The sequence below is a fragment of the Mixophyes fleayi genome, chromosome 6, assembly GCF_038048845.1.
Source record: "Mixophyes fleayi isolate aMixFle1 chromosome 6, aMixFle1.hap1, whole genome shotgun sequence".
NCBI lineage: Eukaryota > Metazoa > Chordata > Amphibia > Anura > Limnodynastidae > Mixophyes > Mixophyes fleayi.
The window spans coordinates 211,867,908-211,885,148 of NC_134407.1; the positions used below are offsets into that span (position 1 = coordinate 211,867,908).

Genomic DNA, 17,241 nt, shown 5'->3' on the forward strand with positions numbered 1-17,241 from the left:
TTACATGTGCTGACATATATAGCCCAAACACAGGCCAGATCACTTTAACAGAATGCCCTTTTCACTTTTACTGAAGGCCATGCAATCTTAAGTGTCACAACATTAAACCCACCTGCTTAATATTGTATAGGTCCCTGTTGTGCTACAAAAAACAGCTCTGACCCATCGAGGCATGGACTCCACAAGACCTCTGAAGGTGTCCTGTGGAATTTGGCACCAAAATGTTAGCAGCAGATCCTTTCAATCTTGTAAGTTGCGAAGTGAGGTCTCCATGGCTCTGAATTGCTTCTCCAGCCCATCCTTCAGATGCTTGATTGGATTGAGATCTTGGAAATTTGGAGCTAATTCAACACCTTGAACTCTTTGTCATGTTCCTCAAACCATTCCTGTACAACTTTTGCAGTGTGGCAGGGTTCATTATCCTGCTGAACCTGGCTACTGCCATCAGGGAATACCTTGGTCGTGAAGGGCTGTATTTGGACTGCAACAATGTATAGCTATGTGCTATGTCATGTGTCAAAGTAACATCCACATGAATGTCAGGACCCAAGGTTTTCCAGCAGAACATTGCACAGAGCATCACACTGCCATCTCCAGCTTGCCTTCTTCCCATAGTGTATCCTGGTGCCATCTCTTACCCAGATAAATGATGCACATGCACTCGGCCTTCGACATGATTTATAAAAATGTTATTCATCAGACCAGGTCATCTTCCATTGCTTCTAGTCCAGTTTTGGCTCTCGCATTCCCATTATACACACTTTTGGCAGTGTACAGGGGTCAGCATGGGCACCATAACCGGGCAGCGGGTACGCAGCCCATACACAGCAAGCTGAGATGCACTGTGTGTTCTGACACCTCTCTAACATAGCTAGCATTAACTATTTAAGTAATTTTGTGTAGCAGTAGCTCTTCTGAGGGATTGGATCAGATGGGCCAGCCTTCGCTTCCCAATGAGCTTTGGGCGCCCATGACCTCCTCTCCATTTGTCCTTTCTTGGACAACCTTTGGTATGTACCAACCACTGCATACTGGGAACACCCACAAGACCTGCTGTTTTGGAGATGTTCTGCCTCAGTCGTAGCCATCACAATTTGGCCCTTATCAAATTAGCTCAGATTTTTACGCTTGCCTATTTTCCTGCTTCCAACACATGAACTTCAAGAACCGACTGTTCACTTGCAGCCTAATATACCCACCCTGTGACAGATACCATGCTAACGAGATAATCAGTGTTATTCACTTCACTTGTCAGTGGTTTTAATGTTGTGGCTGATCGCTGTATGTATATATATATATATATATATATATATATATATATATATATATATATATATACACATGTTTATTAAATACCTTTAGCTTATGCATGTCACGGGCACTAGGAGTCTTTGCACAGGATATCACCAGATGATGGACTTACCAGAGTAATATAGTTGGTAGTATGGTTCTCTGGTAGCAGGGTGACAACGGAACATGAGAAACAGCAGATGGTGAGAGAATGCTCGAGCAAAGTCTATGACTAGCAGCAACTGGTAATGAGTAGATGAATGTACACGAGGAACCAGATGTACAAGGGAACGTGAGGAAAGTCAGTGGTCTGCGTATAGCAAGTTGTACCACTGCTATAGTGAGGTGGAAAGTCCAGGAGTAGCGAGGAGGTAGTGAGAGTCAGCGGTCTGCGTATAGCAAGTTGTACCACTGCTTATGTGAGAGGATACTTGAAACTGGTGAAACAGGGAACAGGAGTCAGTGGTCTGCGTCAGCAAGTTGTACCACTGCTATATATATGTGAGGAGGGGCACGAGGAGATGAATGTAAAGCAGAGTATACACGGGGCACACAGAACTTGATCCCACGATGATATCCACAATACAACGATAACTGACCAGCACTGCTTAAGTATACAAAGTCACAATAACTATCCAGGCAATAGGAAACACAGTCAATGGTAACAATAGCTTCAGTGGATAGGAGGCTCCGGAGGAGAACACAACTCAGTCCAGATGGATATGCAATACACAAGCAAAGTCAATGGAAAGTATGCATACCGCGGTTCAGGAGAGCAGGCTGTCAGAGAGACGTGCAGGGATACCTGAACGGCTGAAGGCCGGCAGGAGGAGAGACCACTGGAAGGTGGAAGCGGTAATCAGGTTGGTGCAGCGCACGGCAGGTAATCCAGAATGAACGAAGCAATACTCAGGAAGCAGTAGTAAGTGGAACTGGAAACATGAAGAACACGGGAGAGTTGAGGCTGTCTGGTATCCAGTAGTAGAGGTGGAGGCAGCGGAGCGCTGACACGATAAACCCAGGAGAGTTGAGACGATCAGGAACTCTGTAGAAGTAACGGAGGCAGCGGATAGGAATCAGTTGAGTGCAGACACGATGAACACGGGAGAGTTGAAGTGAGCAGGAACTCTGTAGAAGTAACGGAGGCAGCGGATAGGAATCAGCTGAGTGCAGGCACGATGAACACAGGAGAGTTGAAGTGAGCAGGAACTCTGTAGAAGTAACGGAGGCAGCGGATAGGAATCAGCTGAGTGCAGGCACGATGAACACAGGAGAGTTGAAGTGAGCAGGAACTCTGTAGAAGTAACGGAGGCAGCGGATAGGAATCAGCTGAGTGCAGGCACGATGAACACAGGAGAGTTGAAGTGGTCTGGAAACCACAATAGCAGTAAACAGGAATCAGCAGGAGCTGAATACACGAGGAACACAGGAACACCTTCAGAGGCTCATGGGGAATGAGACTCCAAGATCAGGCAACCAGGTAATGATCACAGGTGGTTTAAATAGGGAGGGTTGCCTGATCATCCAATCAATTAAAAGCAACAGGTACTGAAGGTTTGAAAGGGCTGCACATGCGCAGCCCCTCAGGATGGCGGACGGCCACGGTTCCTGAATACACGGGAAGTGGCACTCACAGTCCGGTGAGTGACAATGCATTACTATAGAGCACAGGTACTCGACATGGAGGCTAAACAAATCTACTGAAATATCCTGTGGTATGCACGTGTGGTGTACACTGCAAACTGCAATATATCTCATGTAAAAACATTTAAAGATTATTTCTGCTAAATAGACCTAATTTTTATGAATTTGTTAACAAAAATGGAAAGTTTTGGATAAAGTTCTTTGTAAAAAGAAAGTGGCCAGCCCTATAACGAGACTGAAAGATAAAAATTACCACATACATTATATATCTGGGTGGGGTATGTTTTTACAAATACAGTAATGGGGACAATAGTTAGAGCGACTTAAAAAGGACGATTACTATAAGGGCGACATGGAGGAAATAGGAAATATAGACTTATGATTCACATAGGCAGTATATCCGATACCTGTCATGTACGGCTGCTGTAAATTGCGAGTGGAGAAAAGGCGGTGAGTAGGAATCTCGTCACAATGGCCAGAGTGAGTTTGCTGGATTTAAGGCGGCAATGCCACGACCCGCCGCCTGTATAATGTATACAGGCGGCGGGTCCGCCCATTGCTGCCTTAAGCCAGCAATCTCACTCAGGCCATTGTAAGTGACGTTGTAGGAACATATTGGGCCTGATTCATAAAGGAACGCATACTGAGTGCATTGTGCCTTTGTTCCAGAACGCACGTAAATCAGCTCTGAGCCATCCTGAATTCAACAAGGAACGGATCTGAAGATACGTTTGCTGATGAATTCAGGTGTAGGTCTGCTGTGCTCTACTGCACAAGACACGGCAGGATACGTCCAATGCATATGTGGAATATACATTCGCAAAAGAAGGCACAGGAAAAAAAAAGCATATTCAATTAATATCATCTGTTAAATATAATCAAAAAGTCCTGAGAAGATCGATTTCTGATTCTTCATTTTTGCCCGTCTTACTTTAAGAAATCCCTCCTGAAATTACATAGGCGATCTACGTCACCCCCTACAATTCAGGAATGGTTTAGAAGACCGGAATTCTACAGGTCTATGGATCATATGCTTCTCTCGGCAGATGATAAAATTGAAATGTATTACACCATTTGGGGTCCATGGTTGGATTTTATTGATTCTCCTGAATATTTATCTATATCTTCACCCTTACCAGCTTACATAGAACTTAATATAGTTTTAAAATCAACAGAGCTCATCATTTAGAACTTCTGATTAATAGAGAATCGTTTCCTGGATCTTGAAAAATGGATCTGCTTCCCTCTCCTTTCCTTGAACCTTCCCTCTTTTCCATTTCCTAACCCCTGTACATATGTTATATTTTGTTGTTTTGTCATTTTTCTGTGTACTTGAGAAAAACTACTATACATACTGTTTTTTTCATGTAGCACACAGATATCAACTTTACATTTCAGTGTACAAATAAGCTATCAAGTATTTGTGTACTACATGAAAAAACAGTCAGTATTTAACTTATGTGCAAAACAGAATACTAATTTGCACCCCTTGCATTGTAACATGGTTTTGTCCAGGAGACTGAAATAAGAAGTTTCTCAAGTTATGATCCTTAATGAATCAGACCCCTATTTCGCTTTATATATATATATATATTAGGAGACAACCAGTAATGTGAATTTCATTGCGCATTATATTTAATCTGTATATTCTGGAAAACCCAATAAGAATTTAATTTAAAAAAATAAAATATATGTTTTTAAATATATTTTTCCCCATGTAATACATCTTAATTGAGCATAAAATGCATTTTTACAGTTGCTCCTATTGGCAAACATGTTATATGGTTGGAGCAAGAGATACGTAAAAAAATTAGGACCTTTGAGATGCCCAGAGCTTGAATCGGACGTGGCTGCACGCGCTGGAGTTTGGCACATCTTTACTGTACATAGACAATGAGTGAAAGCCCCTTTCTCACTGTTCCCTCCCAGGAATCGTAGGCTGTATTAAGTGTCATTTTCAAACGAAGATGAATTGGATGTAGCTGCGTTCAGTGTCATATGAGCTGGTTCTGAGCAAGAGAACGGTAATTTAGCGTATGGGTACACAAAAACGGCAGATACGTCACTTGATGAATTAGGCCCATTGTATAAAAAAAAAAAAGTGCAAATCCAAACCCTAGCTTCACTCTAATCCACAGTGTAAAATAAGCTGCCCAGGATTTGTGTGCTAAATGCAAAAGCAGCCAGTATTTTTTCTGCGTGCAAATTGTATGTGTACCCTTTGCATTTCAACATGGTATGGCCAGATGCAAATTTGTACCCCAGCTGAACTTGCTCCTAGCTTTAAATGAGGTCCTATATTTCCACATCCAGAATTACTTGAGCTATGGAGTAGAGGGGGCTGAGCCCTCCCTCACACTGGTAGTACATTGATCAAAGAACACGCAATATCTTGAGTCAATCATCTTTCCGCTATCCAGCAATCGTGGTCAAGATGATAAGGCCAGAATAACCAGCACCACCGAGAAGCAAGCAGTTCCAGGTGCTAGGGACAGAGCCTAATGAAAGCAGCAATGATTCTCCTACAACCATGCTGGTGAGCAGTTTCCTTGGTGTGAGTTTTAAAGCCATGCCACATTTGAAGCACCTTTTGAGTCTGGTTTAATTTCCCATGTGTGTGGTTTGGCTCAACTTTTAATGATGGCAGAGAAGCTCTGCACAATCTCACATCCTACTCCTCCCATTGTCCCAATTCTTTCTTTGGAACACAATTTTAACCTCTTACATTTATTTATGTCATTAGTTTAAACAGTCAGTACCTATATAAAATACAGCTAGGCCGTATGCATCTGATGCCCAAAGATCTATCTTTCCCTGGCCACTGGTGGTTTTCTTCTAGTTAGTCTATATCCAGGACAGTGGGACTGGAAACTCTTAGAGGTATGGAGACTGCCTAAAATACTCAGCATGTACTTACATTTTACAATTTATTATCCAATAGCCACATGCACTTGATCTATTCTGGGTAATTCCATGCCAAGTCAGGGTCTCAGGTTCGCATTCATTCCTCTAATTCAAGGGTTTGCAGTCTACACCAATACCCCCAATAATTTAGTGTGAATCACTGCTACCAATCTCTGTGCAGGGCTGATTACATAGTTAGCTCTGCAGCTCTGATAAATTGGATCAATAATCCTATTAGCTGTGGTGAAAGTACAGAGTTGTAGGTTCCATTCATGGGAACAGGATTTAAATAGACCTTTTTATGCTTTACTCGATCATTTACAGAACTACCATGAACCGAAGATCCTTTGTCAGAACTTACTCTTATAGACTCTGCTTTTGGTGGAGATTCTTTTAGGACTAATGGGGTGGTGGTGGGGATCATTCGACCATCTGCAACATATTTTGGAAGCAATTGAGCCCCAGAATGTCTGGGAGAACCCTGAAAAGTGTCCATCTCCCCTTTGTTGAGTAGATCCCACAGAAGATATACCATTTCCCACCCACCCAGCTTGTACTTTTATGACTCATTTTGTCTCATGTTCAAGGAGAGAACAACCTCAAACCCACATTTCATAATCTGTAATGGAGTAAAGTAGGGGTGACCCTGGATTCAGTGGGGCTACATTAGAGTTGTTAACATGTTATCAAACTATGTTCTACAATAATTCAGAACCACATTCTTCAAAATTCCTTCAATTAATTTACCAATGACACATGCTTATAATGTTATTAAAGATTGGCACGGCATGTGCTGTACCATTTCTTCCAATCTTGTGACACTGCTCGTTATGGGGGAGACCATAACTAAAATAGTGGATTCCATTTGTGTCAGGTGCTTGATAAGTCTTTAGCTTCTTTAGATGTAACTGCTTCTCCTCCTGTGTTAGATAAGTAATATTTAATGGTGTGTATAGGCTATTGCTACACAAGCTATATCCTGTATCCTTTCTTCTTTCCTTGTGAACAGACTAAAAAACATATTCAAAAGACCAGCTTTTTTGATCTTCTGCAATAACATTCTCTTCATTATAATTAGTGGCCCATCATCTGAAGAACATAGTCAGTTGAACATTTGATTCCCCCAGATCTTCCTTTAACTTTATTCATTATTTTCTAGTGTGGCTGCAATAAGTACGTCTATACACTACGTATTATTTTGCCTTAACTGCGTGTTCATGTAACTGTTCCGCTGTGCTTTAACACATTCATGTTGAGGCTTGCAGCACCGGAGTGACATAAATCCTCTTACTCTGATGCTTCACTTGTCCCTGACAACCGCACTGTAAGATAATACAAAAAGTTAGTAGGATGTAATATATAAAAAATTACATAATAATAAAGTCCAGTTTGCATGTTATGATGGATTTTACAGTGCCCCATTGTTACATGGGACATACCTATATGTAGAGCCACTAAAAATTTATTAAATATTGGTTATGAAAGCGCAGCAGCACGGAGGATCAGGGGAAGGGTGGGGTTGTGTCCAGGGAAGGATGCAGTGGTGCGGAGCAACGTGAGGTGATGTGGGAAGGGGTGAAGGGTGTGAAGGGGTAGTTTATGCTCAGTAAGTGATGTTACAGGGACATATACATCACAAGGGAGCTCTTGGCACTGAAACTTTTTTTTAAAACTAATTATAATCAGACAGGGCAGGATAGTGACACAAATAGTCTGCTCCACCTGTATTATATGTGGAGTGAATTATTACATAAGTGTGATAGATATATTTATATAATAATATTTTGTCCCGAATTTCCATGTCTCAGTGTTGGGCAGTATGCATAATAACAGTTTATAATACAAGTATCAATGCTATACTTCTATCACTGTATTCTGAATAGGAAGGTTTCAACACAGCAGTGTATGTGCGTTCCAGACTGACTTCCGGCCTGTGCGTTCCAGACTGACTTCCGGCCTGTGCGTTCCACTTACCGCCCGGTCGGAAGAAAACACTGAGTTCAGAGCAGGCTGTAGCCACTATGGACCTAAAATGAATATTTAAAACAATATAATTACTTCTATAGTTCAGTTATAATGGCACAAAGGAGAGCAGTGCAACGCATCACTATTAGAAAGCCTGATTAAACCCACAGCTGGAACGCACAATGAGTCTGTTGGAACGCACAAGCAGGATGTGCTTTATTCGCAACTTCCGGTTCTGACACACATGGAAGACGGGAAATAGGAGACATTGCAGCTGCTGATTAATCGGTTAGTAACGTCAAGCGATGACATTTATTATAAGATGTTATCTATTCCACATGGTACAGGTGCAATCATCAATTTATCCTCCCCCAGATAACAGGACAGGGGCAAAGTGTTACACTCTATTATATCTGTGGTGAAATCACCGGCAGTCCAGCCTGCCCCAAATGACTCCTGTCACTTTAAACTGGCACTGAACAGAATAATTTGAAAAAGTATTTTCTTGAGGATTAAATAACTTGGGTGGCATAAATTGCCCTATTAGGGTGTGGTCATCCTCCTTTTCTCCAATGCAGCATGATCCTGTATTTACTATGACAGGGGACTTATAGCAGTCTGAGAGAGTTAAAGGACCTGAAGAAGGGTTGAAATGTCAGACAGCTCCTGATTGGTCATGTTCCCTGGCCAACTAGTCAGGAGCTGACAGTTCAATTATTGTGTCAGATGTCTTTGTCCTGCAGCTGCCAGAACTGATTGGATGAAATTGTGGTGTCTAAGAAATTGGGATAATCTCCAATGTACTAGTAAAGTGAAAAAAACCTTTAATTGTACCTTCTAAATTTAACTTGCGTGTATACGCTCTACCCAATAGTGGTCCAATATATTTTATGCTTTAAAAACACAGGTACTCATAAGTGATTATTAAACTGGCCAAATAATAAACAAATTTCAACCTTGACTGAACATGTCTCTGAGAATCCACTGCATTATCTGCACAGATTTGTTGTTGATAAATGTCTGAGACATATGCAGACTATTGTCACTCTGAGAGGAGTTGGTGCAATTTACAGGATGTTTGGAGTCTGCTAGAAAAGTAGTTGGTGGGGAATGCCCAAGCTGAGGTCAGTTATTGGAAGGTAGATGGGCGTAAAACAGAAACAGAACAATAAAGAAGTTTTAAATTGGTTAGATAGGAGATATGAATTAGAAAGGAAGCGAGTAACCTACATTAGCAATGTTGGTGGGGGGCTGTGTTTACAAGCATGATGTATATAAAGGGGTGAGTTAAAAGTGAGAATCTGTCTGGTTAGAATTAAGGGCATGGTTGTAGGAATCTAGGATCAGAAGTAAAAGGGAACTTACCGCTTGCCGAAATATGAGTTTAATATAAATGTGCCCTCTAACTGCGGTAGGTGTCTGCCACCACTAAGCTCCTTAGCGGCACCTAGAACTGCGTCCTTCTGGGTAACTCTAGCTGCTAGTGTACCCCCTTACTGGGCACCTGGGCTGGTACTCCTGACCTCTTGCCTTCAGATCAGGGTTGCTGTGGATGATTCCCCCTGGCCTATCACACTGGCCATAGCAGCTGGTAGCAGGCAAAGCAATGGTACTGGAATGCTAGGTCCGAACATCAGAGCAGCCGGATAACAGATTAGATTGGTCTAAGCTGTGGTCACAGGAATTACAGCAGGTAAGTAGTCGTCAAAGCAGGATCTCGTAGCAATGTTGTTTTATTAGCTCAAGTAGCCCTTCTAAGGACAGTTAAACACATCTGTTTGCGAGCTTTCCAGAAGTTAAAGATTGTATACTGATACATGGTCAAACAGAGCTCCTTTCTATACAGATTCTAACACAACTGTTAGCAGGGGGTAACACCGCCCCCTGATCCAAGATGGCTCGCAAAGATAAATCACATTCATTAATTACCACTAGGATGTAATATATCCTTTAACCATGGAGCTAACACAATTTAAGCTTTAACACAATTTATATGAATCTGTTATATTCTAATACTTGTTTCCTGAGTCTACATTGTGAGAATGCTGCCTTTAGATTTTGTAACTGTTTTTATCAAGTTTTTTTCTGTTTGTAGTTTGAGCTGTCAGGAGAACGTGTGCTACATTGAACATCATCCAGCTGCTGACTGGAGAGGTGACTGCTGGGAATGGGACATTATACAGTAACACCAGGGGATGTGTCTGGGTGATGACTGTATCATTGTGTGTGTCAGGTTCCTATAAGGTGTCAGGATGTCACTGTCTATTTCTCCATGGAGGAGTCGGAGTATTTAGAAGGACACAAGGATCTCTACAAGGACGTGATGATGGAGAATCACCAGCCCCTCACATCACAAGGTAAGAGAAGGTTTAATCCCAGTCATGTCTGTGTATATAGGAGATTTGATCGCTGTGTGTATTAATACATTGTTACATGTATATAGTGTGAGGATGATGGATCTGGGAGTCACATACACTAACAGAAAGAGGACATTGCTGGGATGTATATCAATAGTCTATGTGCTATTATCATTGTACATTGTTCGGAATGGTGAGGACACTTCCTGTCATATAATAACTGTCACTGACTCCCTCTCAGTAGTTACCTGTGTTCGGGGCTGGAAGCACTTATACTAATAACAGGGAATAGCTGGTTAGATGTTATCTACATTCCTGACATAACTAACTGCAGAGCAATAAGACATAGAATTGAAAAGGACAATACAACCTTCTCCTATTGGCTCCACCTTGGTTCAGAATATGTATACCTAGCTGTATGCACATATTTAAGAACACTTAATTTACCCTTGTCCTTGCTACACTGAACTATTGCAACCACCTACTGTACACAAAGTCTGCAGCATATGACTGGGGTGGGGATGAGTTAAATTCCCAGTTTGAAACTACTGGACCATGTGGTACAACTGATTCGTGTTTTGGGTGCTGCCAAGAGGATGATTTTATTGTATCTGATCTCAATAAACAGAAGTCGTATTTACACAGAGTAATGTTAATGCCGCTACAGGCGACGACCCTCAACTTGGCACAATCATGTGACAATGGCCAATGAACGTCAATTCTGTTTCAAATGTACAGTTTCATCATACCTTACTGGTGGGTTCGCCAACATCAAAACACACATGAAATGCCCAGCTTAGAATGTGAATTGCTCTCAGGCACATTGGGTTTTTACAAATTACCAGTGTTGATGTGATTGTCCTTCATCTGTGTTCATCACATGAGTTGACTGTTGGCAATTTAGTTAAAATGCACTTAAGGTAGAACAAAGATTGTACATGTATATTATAAGGTCTATCCGGCACTTGCAAACACAAATTTATACTGGCAGAATTTACCATAATGATCAAATGTACCAATGATGATCTCTGGTGTTGCTCAGGACCATCAGTGCGTATGAACTATCTGGCCAGTAAAAATTGGACTCTATATGAATGTTATTAGTAAGACATGGAGATAACAAAGATTAGGGAGTCAGTATTTTTCCAGAATGGGTGTCAAGCTAATGTTTATGTAAAATAAATGTTGTCTCGCTTCATCACTCTTCATATTGGGTTGTTCTGTGATGGATGACTGGCTGGTCTGTGCGGGGTTGGGGATTTAAAAAAGATTGCAGACTAATTTATTTCAACCACTTATTCTGTTAGTCTCACTTTGGGTATATATCAAAATTCATTCTGGGGATTCTTTAAGATCTGGTGACATCACTGAGGCACACAGCCTATGAATTCACTAGGAAGTAATGGCAAGCGGACTATCAATTCTCTAGAAATTAGTAACCTCACTTTGGCCCTCAGCCAATCAGTTCTCTTGGATCTTGTGACATCACTGTAGCCTGTCACTTCTGTAAGAAATAGCGACATAATTGTATGCTTAAAAATGTCTCCATCCACATTATTTGGGTAATTCATGTGATACAGTGACAAGTGCTCTTACTCTGCCCCCATGTCCGTCGCTGTTTATCATTAGTTTTACCTATTCATCCTAGGATTACTTTACTGACAGTGACCTGCTGCTACTGACCTCTCCTACTGGTATTACTTGGCCATCAGGCACTCACCCACTATGAGTGCCAACTGTGCACCAGTAGTAGAGTAGTCGCTGCCATGGGCACTTGGAACCACGTACATATAGGTGTTGTGTATAGCTGCTGCAGAATCTCTTTCCTGGTGACTGTAGCTGATTCCGCCTGACCGTTTATTAAGGATCAGGAATTCAGTGTAACAGGCAGAACATTGACTCAGGCGCTGGGTTCATTATATCAACACAAGAGAGCCGGGGAACAGATTAGAGTGTTAGCTCTTATTGGTAAGTCACAGGGTGACAGCAAGTTTTCGCTGTCATGCAGGATCTTGTAGGAAGAGTAGTTTTTATTGGTCACATATAACTCTTAGAAGGACTTTTCCATATGACTTTGTAGTAGTAATGATGCACCTTGGCGGAATACAGGAATGTACACACAGAATACAGCAGCATGTGCTCCTTGTATACAGCCAAAACCGGTTTCTACCTCTGCCATAGATTCAAATATGCACTTGAAATACTGGACCAATCCTAGTAGATGTTTGAGCAGGGTGACCAATCTGGAGGTCAGACCTCACCACTTGAAAACCAGTAGAGCTTCCAACACAGGAATATTAGATATTAATTGTTAGCATTAGGCAATAGTTCTGGGACCAGTGTAAAATGGGCTAAAATCTAAAATTAGGTTTTAAAGACAATTCACAGTAATATGTGATTCCCAAATCAATACATGGTTCATCATTGTGATAGATTCCACTGGAAACAGTAATACCCTCCATATGAAGCCCCCACCCCTACACCCACGCTAGGTATTCAAACAAAAGAATAGCGTTTTCCACTGTGATTTCTATTCCCCACCTTTTGCTTAGATCAGATGGTAATTATCATGCGAGTGTGACACAAACATGTTCTGATTGTTCTACACTTAATACACTCTCTGTATTTACAGTAATATCCACAAGGCGCTGTGCGCTGATTATTGTTCAAAATAAGTTATTTCTGGCCGTATTTCTGTACGGGAAGGTTGATCAAGATACGGATAGAGAATGGTGGTTGTGGCAGCGTTTGGCATTTCTCGGTATTGCCTTTTTAGATTTGCTGTTTTCGAGGTAATTTAAAATGGGTATACTGGCTACTCAGGTAGTCACAATTTTACTACAGGTGACAGTGTTGTAAATGGATTCTGGAGGTCTTGTGGATAGATGGGTTTGGTAGAGTGCTTTCCATATTTTCCATATTCTACCAACTAAAATTGAATTTGTGTCTCTAGGATTTCTACATTTTTACCTGCTTACAGATGCTACCACTGAGTTTGTTCAAGACAGCAGCATCTTTGTTATCTTTGAAAGCTAAAAAATACTGTAGTGCAACATATTCCTGCTTTATTAATAGATTATAAGGCCATCAGTTTTATCTAAGACACTATGAAAGGCTGACTATCACCTAGCTCCACAGTATGGGACTTGTGCTATTAGTTATAGTTAAATCCTTTCATCCTTTATCTTTTCTTCTATCAGAGCAAGTGATTCTTTTATGTCAGTACTCACAGGGAAACTGATATATCAGATCCTCTCTCAGTAAATGGAGGAGCAGAGCTATGGGGAGTGAGTGGAAGGAGTTAATGATGGCAGAATGACAATCCGCTGAGGAAGAGTTAATACTGTAGAATTGAGGGGTTATTAATGATGCAAATAGGAGTTTTTAATGATTGCAATTTACTGTGTGCCCGTATATGTGTGTGTACCTCTGTTGTGCCAGGTTTCTTGCGGAATTTACTTGCCTTTGGCAATACAGCGCACTATATTGTTTCAGGGTGTAACAATAACCTCTTCTGTACAACATTGTTTTACACAGTGCAGGAATTCACAGGTGTAAATAACAGTCTGTGAGAAGTCGGTATAGGTGACTGTGTGTTATTGGCTTGTGTGAGTTAGAGGATATTTTGGTTTGGGGTGAGATGGGAGACTAGAGCAGGAGATTACCGGGTGAAGATGGTCACAGTCAGAGAGCTGGCAGTTGTCCTTCTCCTGCCATAGACTACAACTTCTCCTCCTACAACCTGTAGCATCAGCAGTCAGTAGAGCCACAGACTACAAAATGTTCTCTGCAGGAATGTCACTCGCAAGAGCCCTTTCTCCTCTTTATTACTCTAGTATTTATAGCGTCTAACCACAATTTGTTTATCTCCAACAGATTTCACTGAGGATACCAAAATATCTGGAGGACCTTACACCCCTATTTCTTCGCTGGATTGTTTGAATGAGGACCACAGTATGGTTATAAATATCCAGACTACAAAGAACTTATCAACAAATGAACAAAACATGACCAGCTGCCTGGAGAACGTTACTGAGAACCCAACTTCATGTGAGGGAGGGAATCTTACTAACACCAACATTTATACACACACGGATAATATACAATATAAATCTACTCATATTAAGGCGGAAACTGTTTCATGTGCAAAAGAGCATCTCACCAATGCTGACATTTATCCACTCACAGATCATAGACATTTTACATCTACTGATATTAAGGAAGAGTCAGTATCATTTGAGGAAGGAAATATCACAGACACTGACATTTATACACCCACAGGTCAAACACCGTATACATCTACTCGTATTAAGGAGGAATCTGTCTCGTGTGGAAAAGGGCATCTCATTGATCCTGACAATTATACACTAACGGATAATACACAGTGTAAATCGAATTATATTAAGGAGGAATTGGTCTCATTTGAGGAGAGCGATATCCCAGACACTGTAATGTATATACCCGTGGATCATACACATTATACATCTACTCTTATTAAGGAGGAATCTGTCTCATGTGAAGAAGGAAGTCTCACCAACACTGACACGTACACACCCACCGATTATACACAATACGCATCTGCTATTGTTAAGGAAGAATCCGAGTCATGTAAAGAAGGAAATCTCACAGATGCTGACATTGACTCACCCACCGATCATACACAATATTTGATTACTCATATTAAGGAGGAATCTGACTCATTTGAGGAAGGTAATCATCAGGAAATTGATAGCGAGAATAATCTGGTTTCATGCTCTGAACTTGGGAGATGTTATAATCCAGAAAAATCATTTCCCTGTGCTGAATGTGGGAAATGTTTTACCCAGAGGTCAGTACTCAACAGACATCAAAGGATTCACACAGGAGAGAAGCCGTTCTCTTGTTCTGTTTGTAAGAAAAGTTTTACCTGGAAGGCAACTCTTAGCGAACACCTGAAGAGTCACACAGGAGTGAAACCATATTCTTGCTCTGATTGTGAAACTTCTTTTTATAAAAAATCAGATCTTGTTCGGCATCAAAGAAGTCACACAGGAGAGAAGCCATATTCTTGTATTGAATGTGGAAAATGTTTTATCCGTAACTCGAATCTAATGAAACATCAGAAAATCCACACAAGTGATCAATCTTATGCTTGCTCTGTATGTGGGAAAATGTTTAAAAGTAACTCCTACTTGGTGCTACATGAACGATTTCACACTGGAGAGACACCATATTCTTGTAGTGAATGTGGGAGATGTTTTACCCGTAACTCAAATCTAATGAAACACCTGCGAATTCACACTAGTCCTAAATCTTACTCTTGTACTTTATGTGGAAAATGTTTTTACAGTAACTCATATCTGGTTATACACAAGCGATTTCACACAGGAGAGAAACCATATTCCTGCTCTGAATGTGGAAAATGTTGTTTCACAAGCTCAGAACTTGTTGTTCATCAGAGAAGTCACACAGGAGAAAAACCATATTCCTGCACTGCATGTGGAAAATGTTTTAGCAGTAATTCAAGACTTCTTACACACGAGAGAATTCATACAGGAGAGAAACCATATTCCTGTTTGGAATGTGGGAAATGTTTTAGCAGTAACTCATATCTTGTCACACATCAGATAATTCACACGGGAGAGAAACCATTTTCTTGCTCTGAATGTGGGAAATGTTTTAAACGAAAATCAGCTATGGTTAAACACCAGAGAATTCACACAGGAGTGAAACCATATTCTTGTGAAGAATGTGACAAATGTTTTAGCAGAAGATCAAATCTTGTCAGACATCAGTTAATTCATGTTGGAGCGAAACCTTATTCTTGTTTTGAATGTGGGAAATCCTTTATTAGTGATTCAGATTTTGTTAAACACCAGGAAATACACTCGGGGAAGGAATCGTATTCATGTTCTGAATGTGGGAAATGTTTTAACACTAGCTCATACCTCATTAGACATCAAAGAATTCACACAGGAGAAAATACATTTTCTTGCTCTGAATGTGGAAAATATTTTATCAATAACTCAGATCTTATTACACATCAGAGAAGTCACACAGGGGAAAGGCCATATTGTTGCTCTGAATGTGGGAAATGTTTTTCCCGTAAAACATCTCTTGTTAGACATCAGAACGTTCATATTAATAAATAGCTCAAATATTCTTGAAGATCGCCCAAGTCACATTGGAGGAAAAGTGAGACTGTGTTTAGAAAATAAGAATGCTCAGGGTTTTAAATGAAGGTATGATTATTTAAATGGTCGTGTTCACGAAATGTTTTGAAGCTCTGCTTTATTTGCTTTCTTGCTGTAAGTTTGTGATTTGTACCACATAGTTACTTAGTTACTTAATAGATACCAAAATCATTACTGCTATAGAATGGGTCTGTGTAATAAGTTATTTTTGTTTATAATTATAGGATTTGTATACACACTCTTATGGTAATTATAAAACTGTTTGACCCTTGACAGGCAGGCATTTCATTTGCAATATACGGTGTCCAGGATCTGTGTGATTCTGTTTCTGCTCATGCAGTCTGTATAAAGTGTTCATTTTAAATACTTTGTGTAGCAAAAACTGGTACATTCATGCCCTGTGTTACAGAGTTGCCCTATACAGAAGGGAAGCCAATGCACTCTAGTTATAATATACATTGTTTAATTCTTTAACTAGTACCTAGTTGTTAGTTACTTTTAAATCCAGGCTACATTTAATATTCTTATGTTGATAACAAGGAAAGTCCATCAGGCTCGTTATGAGCAGTCTCTTCAAGACAAACTGAAAATGAAAAGGTGAACACCTGAAATGTTTACTTTTGTTTTCAACCCTATGACTTCATTCGATTTAGAGTAAAGTATGCCCTGTAATGGTGACAAGGAACAGATTGAACTCTGCAACCAATTCCAGCATTTAATACAACCCCATAAATGCACCCAAAGTCACATGTCAGAAAAATCTTGAAAGAAAGACACCACACCATGGATAGGAAAGAATATATTTTGCATAGCTTTAGTGATAAGAAAGCAGCATACAGAAGTGGCAGTGATCAGTTTCCACAGTAGGGGAGTAAGATTCCTGCACGTTTTGTGGAACAAGTCACACA

General features: G+C 40.6%; 1 protein-coding gene across 1 annotated transcript; it reads left to right on the top strand.

Annotated features, from left to right (window-relative positions):
* The first annotated feature begins 9,914 nt into the window (after nt 1-9,914).
* Nucleotides 9,915-16,626, top strand: LOC142159796 (uncharacterized). Its single transcript, XM_075214534.1, has 3 exons — nt 9,915-9,957; nt 10,037-10,160; nt 14,037-16,626. Exons 2-3 carry the CDS (start codon nt 10,076-10,078, stop codon nt 16,289-16,291), a joined length of 2,340 nt encoding a protein of 779 aa, XP_075070635.1. The 5' UTR covers nt 9,915-9,957; nt 10,037-10,075; the 3' UTR covers nt 16,292-16,626.
* Nucleotides 16,627-17,241: the final 615 nt, after the last annotated feature.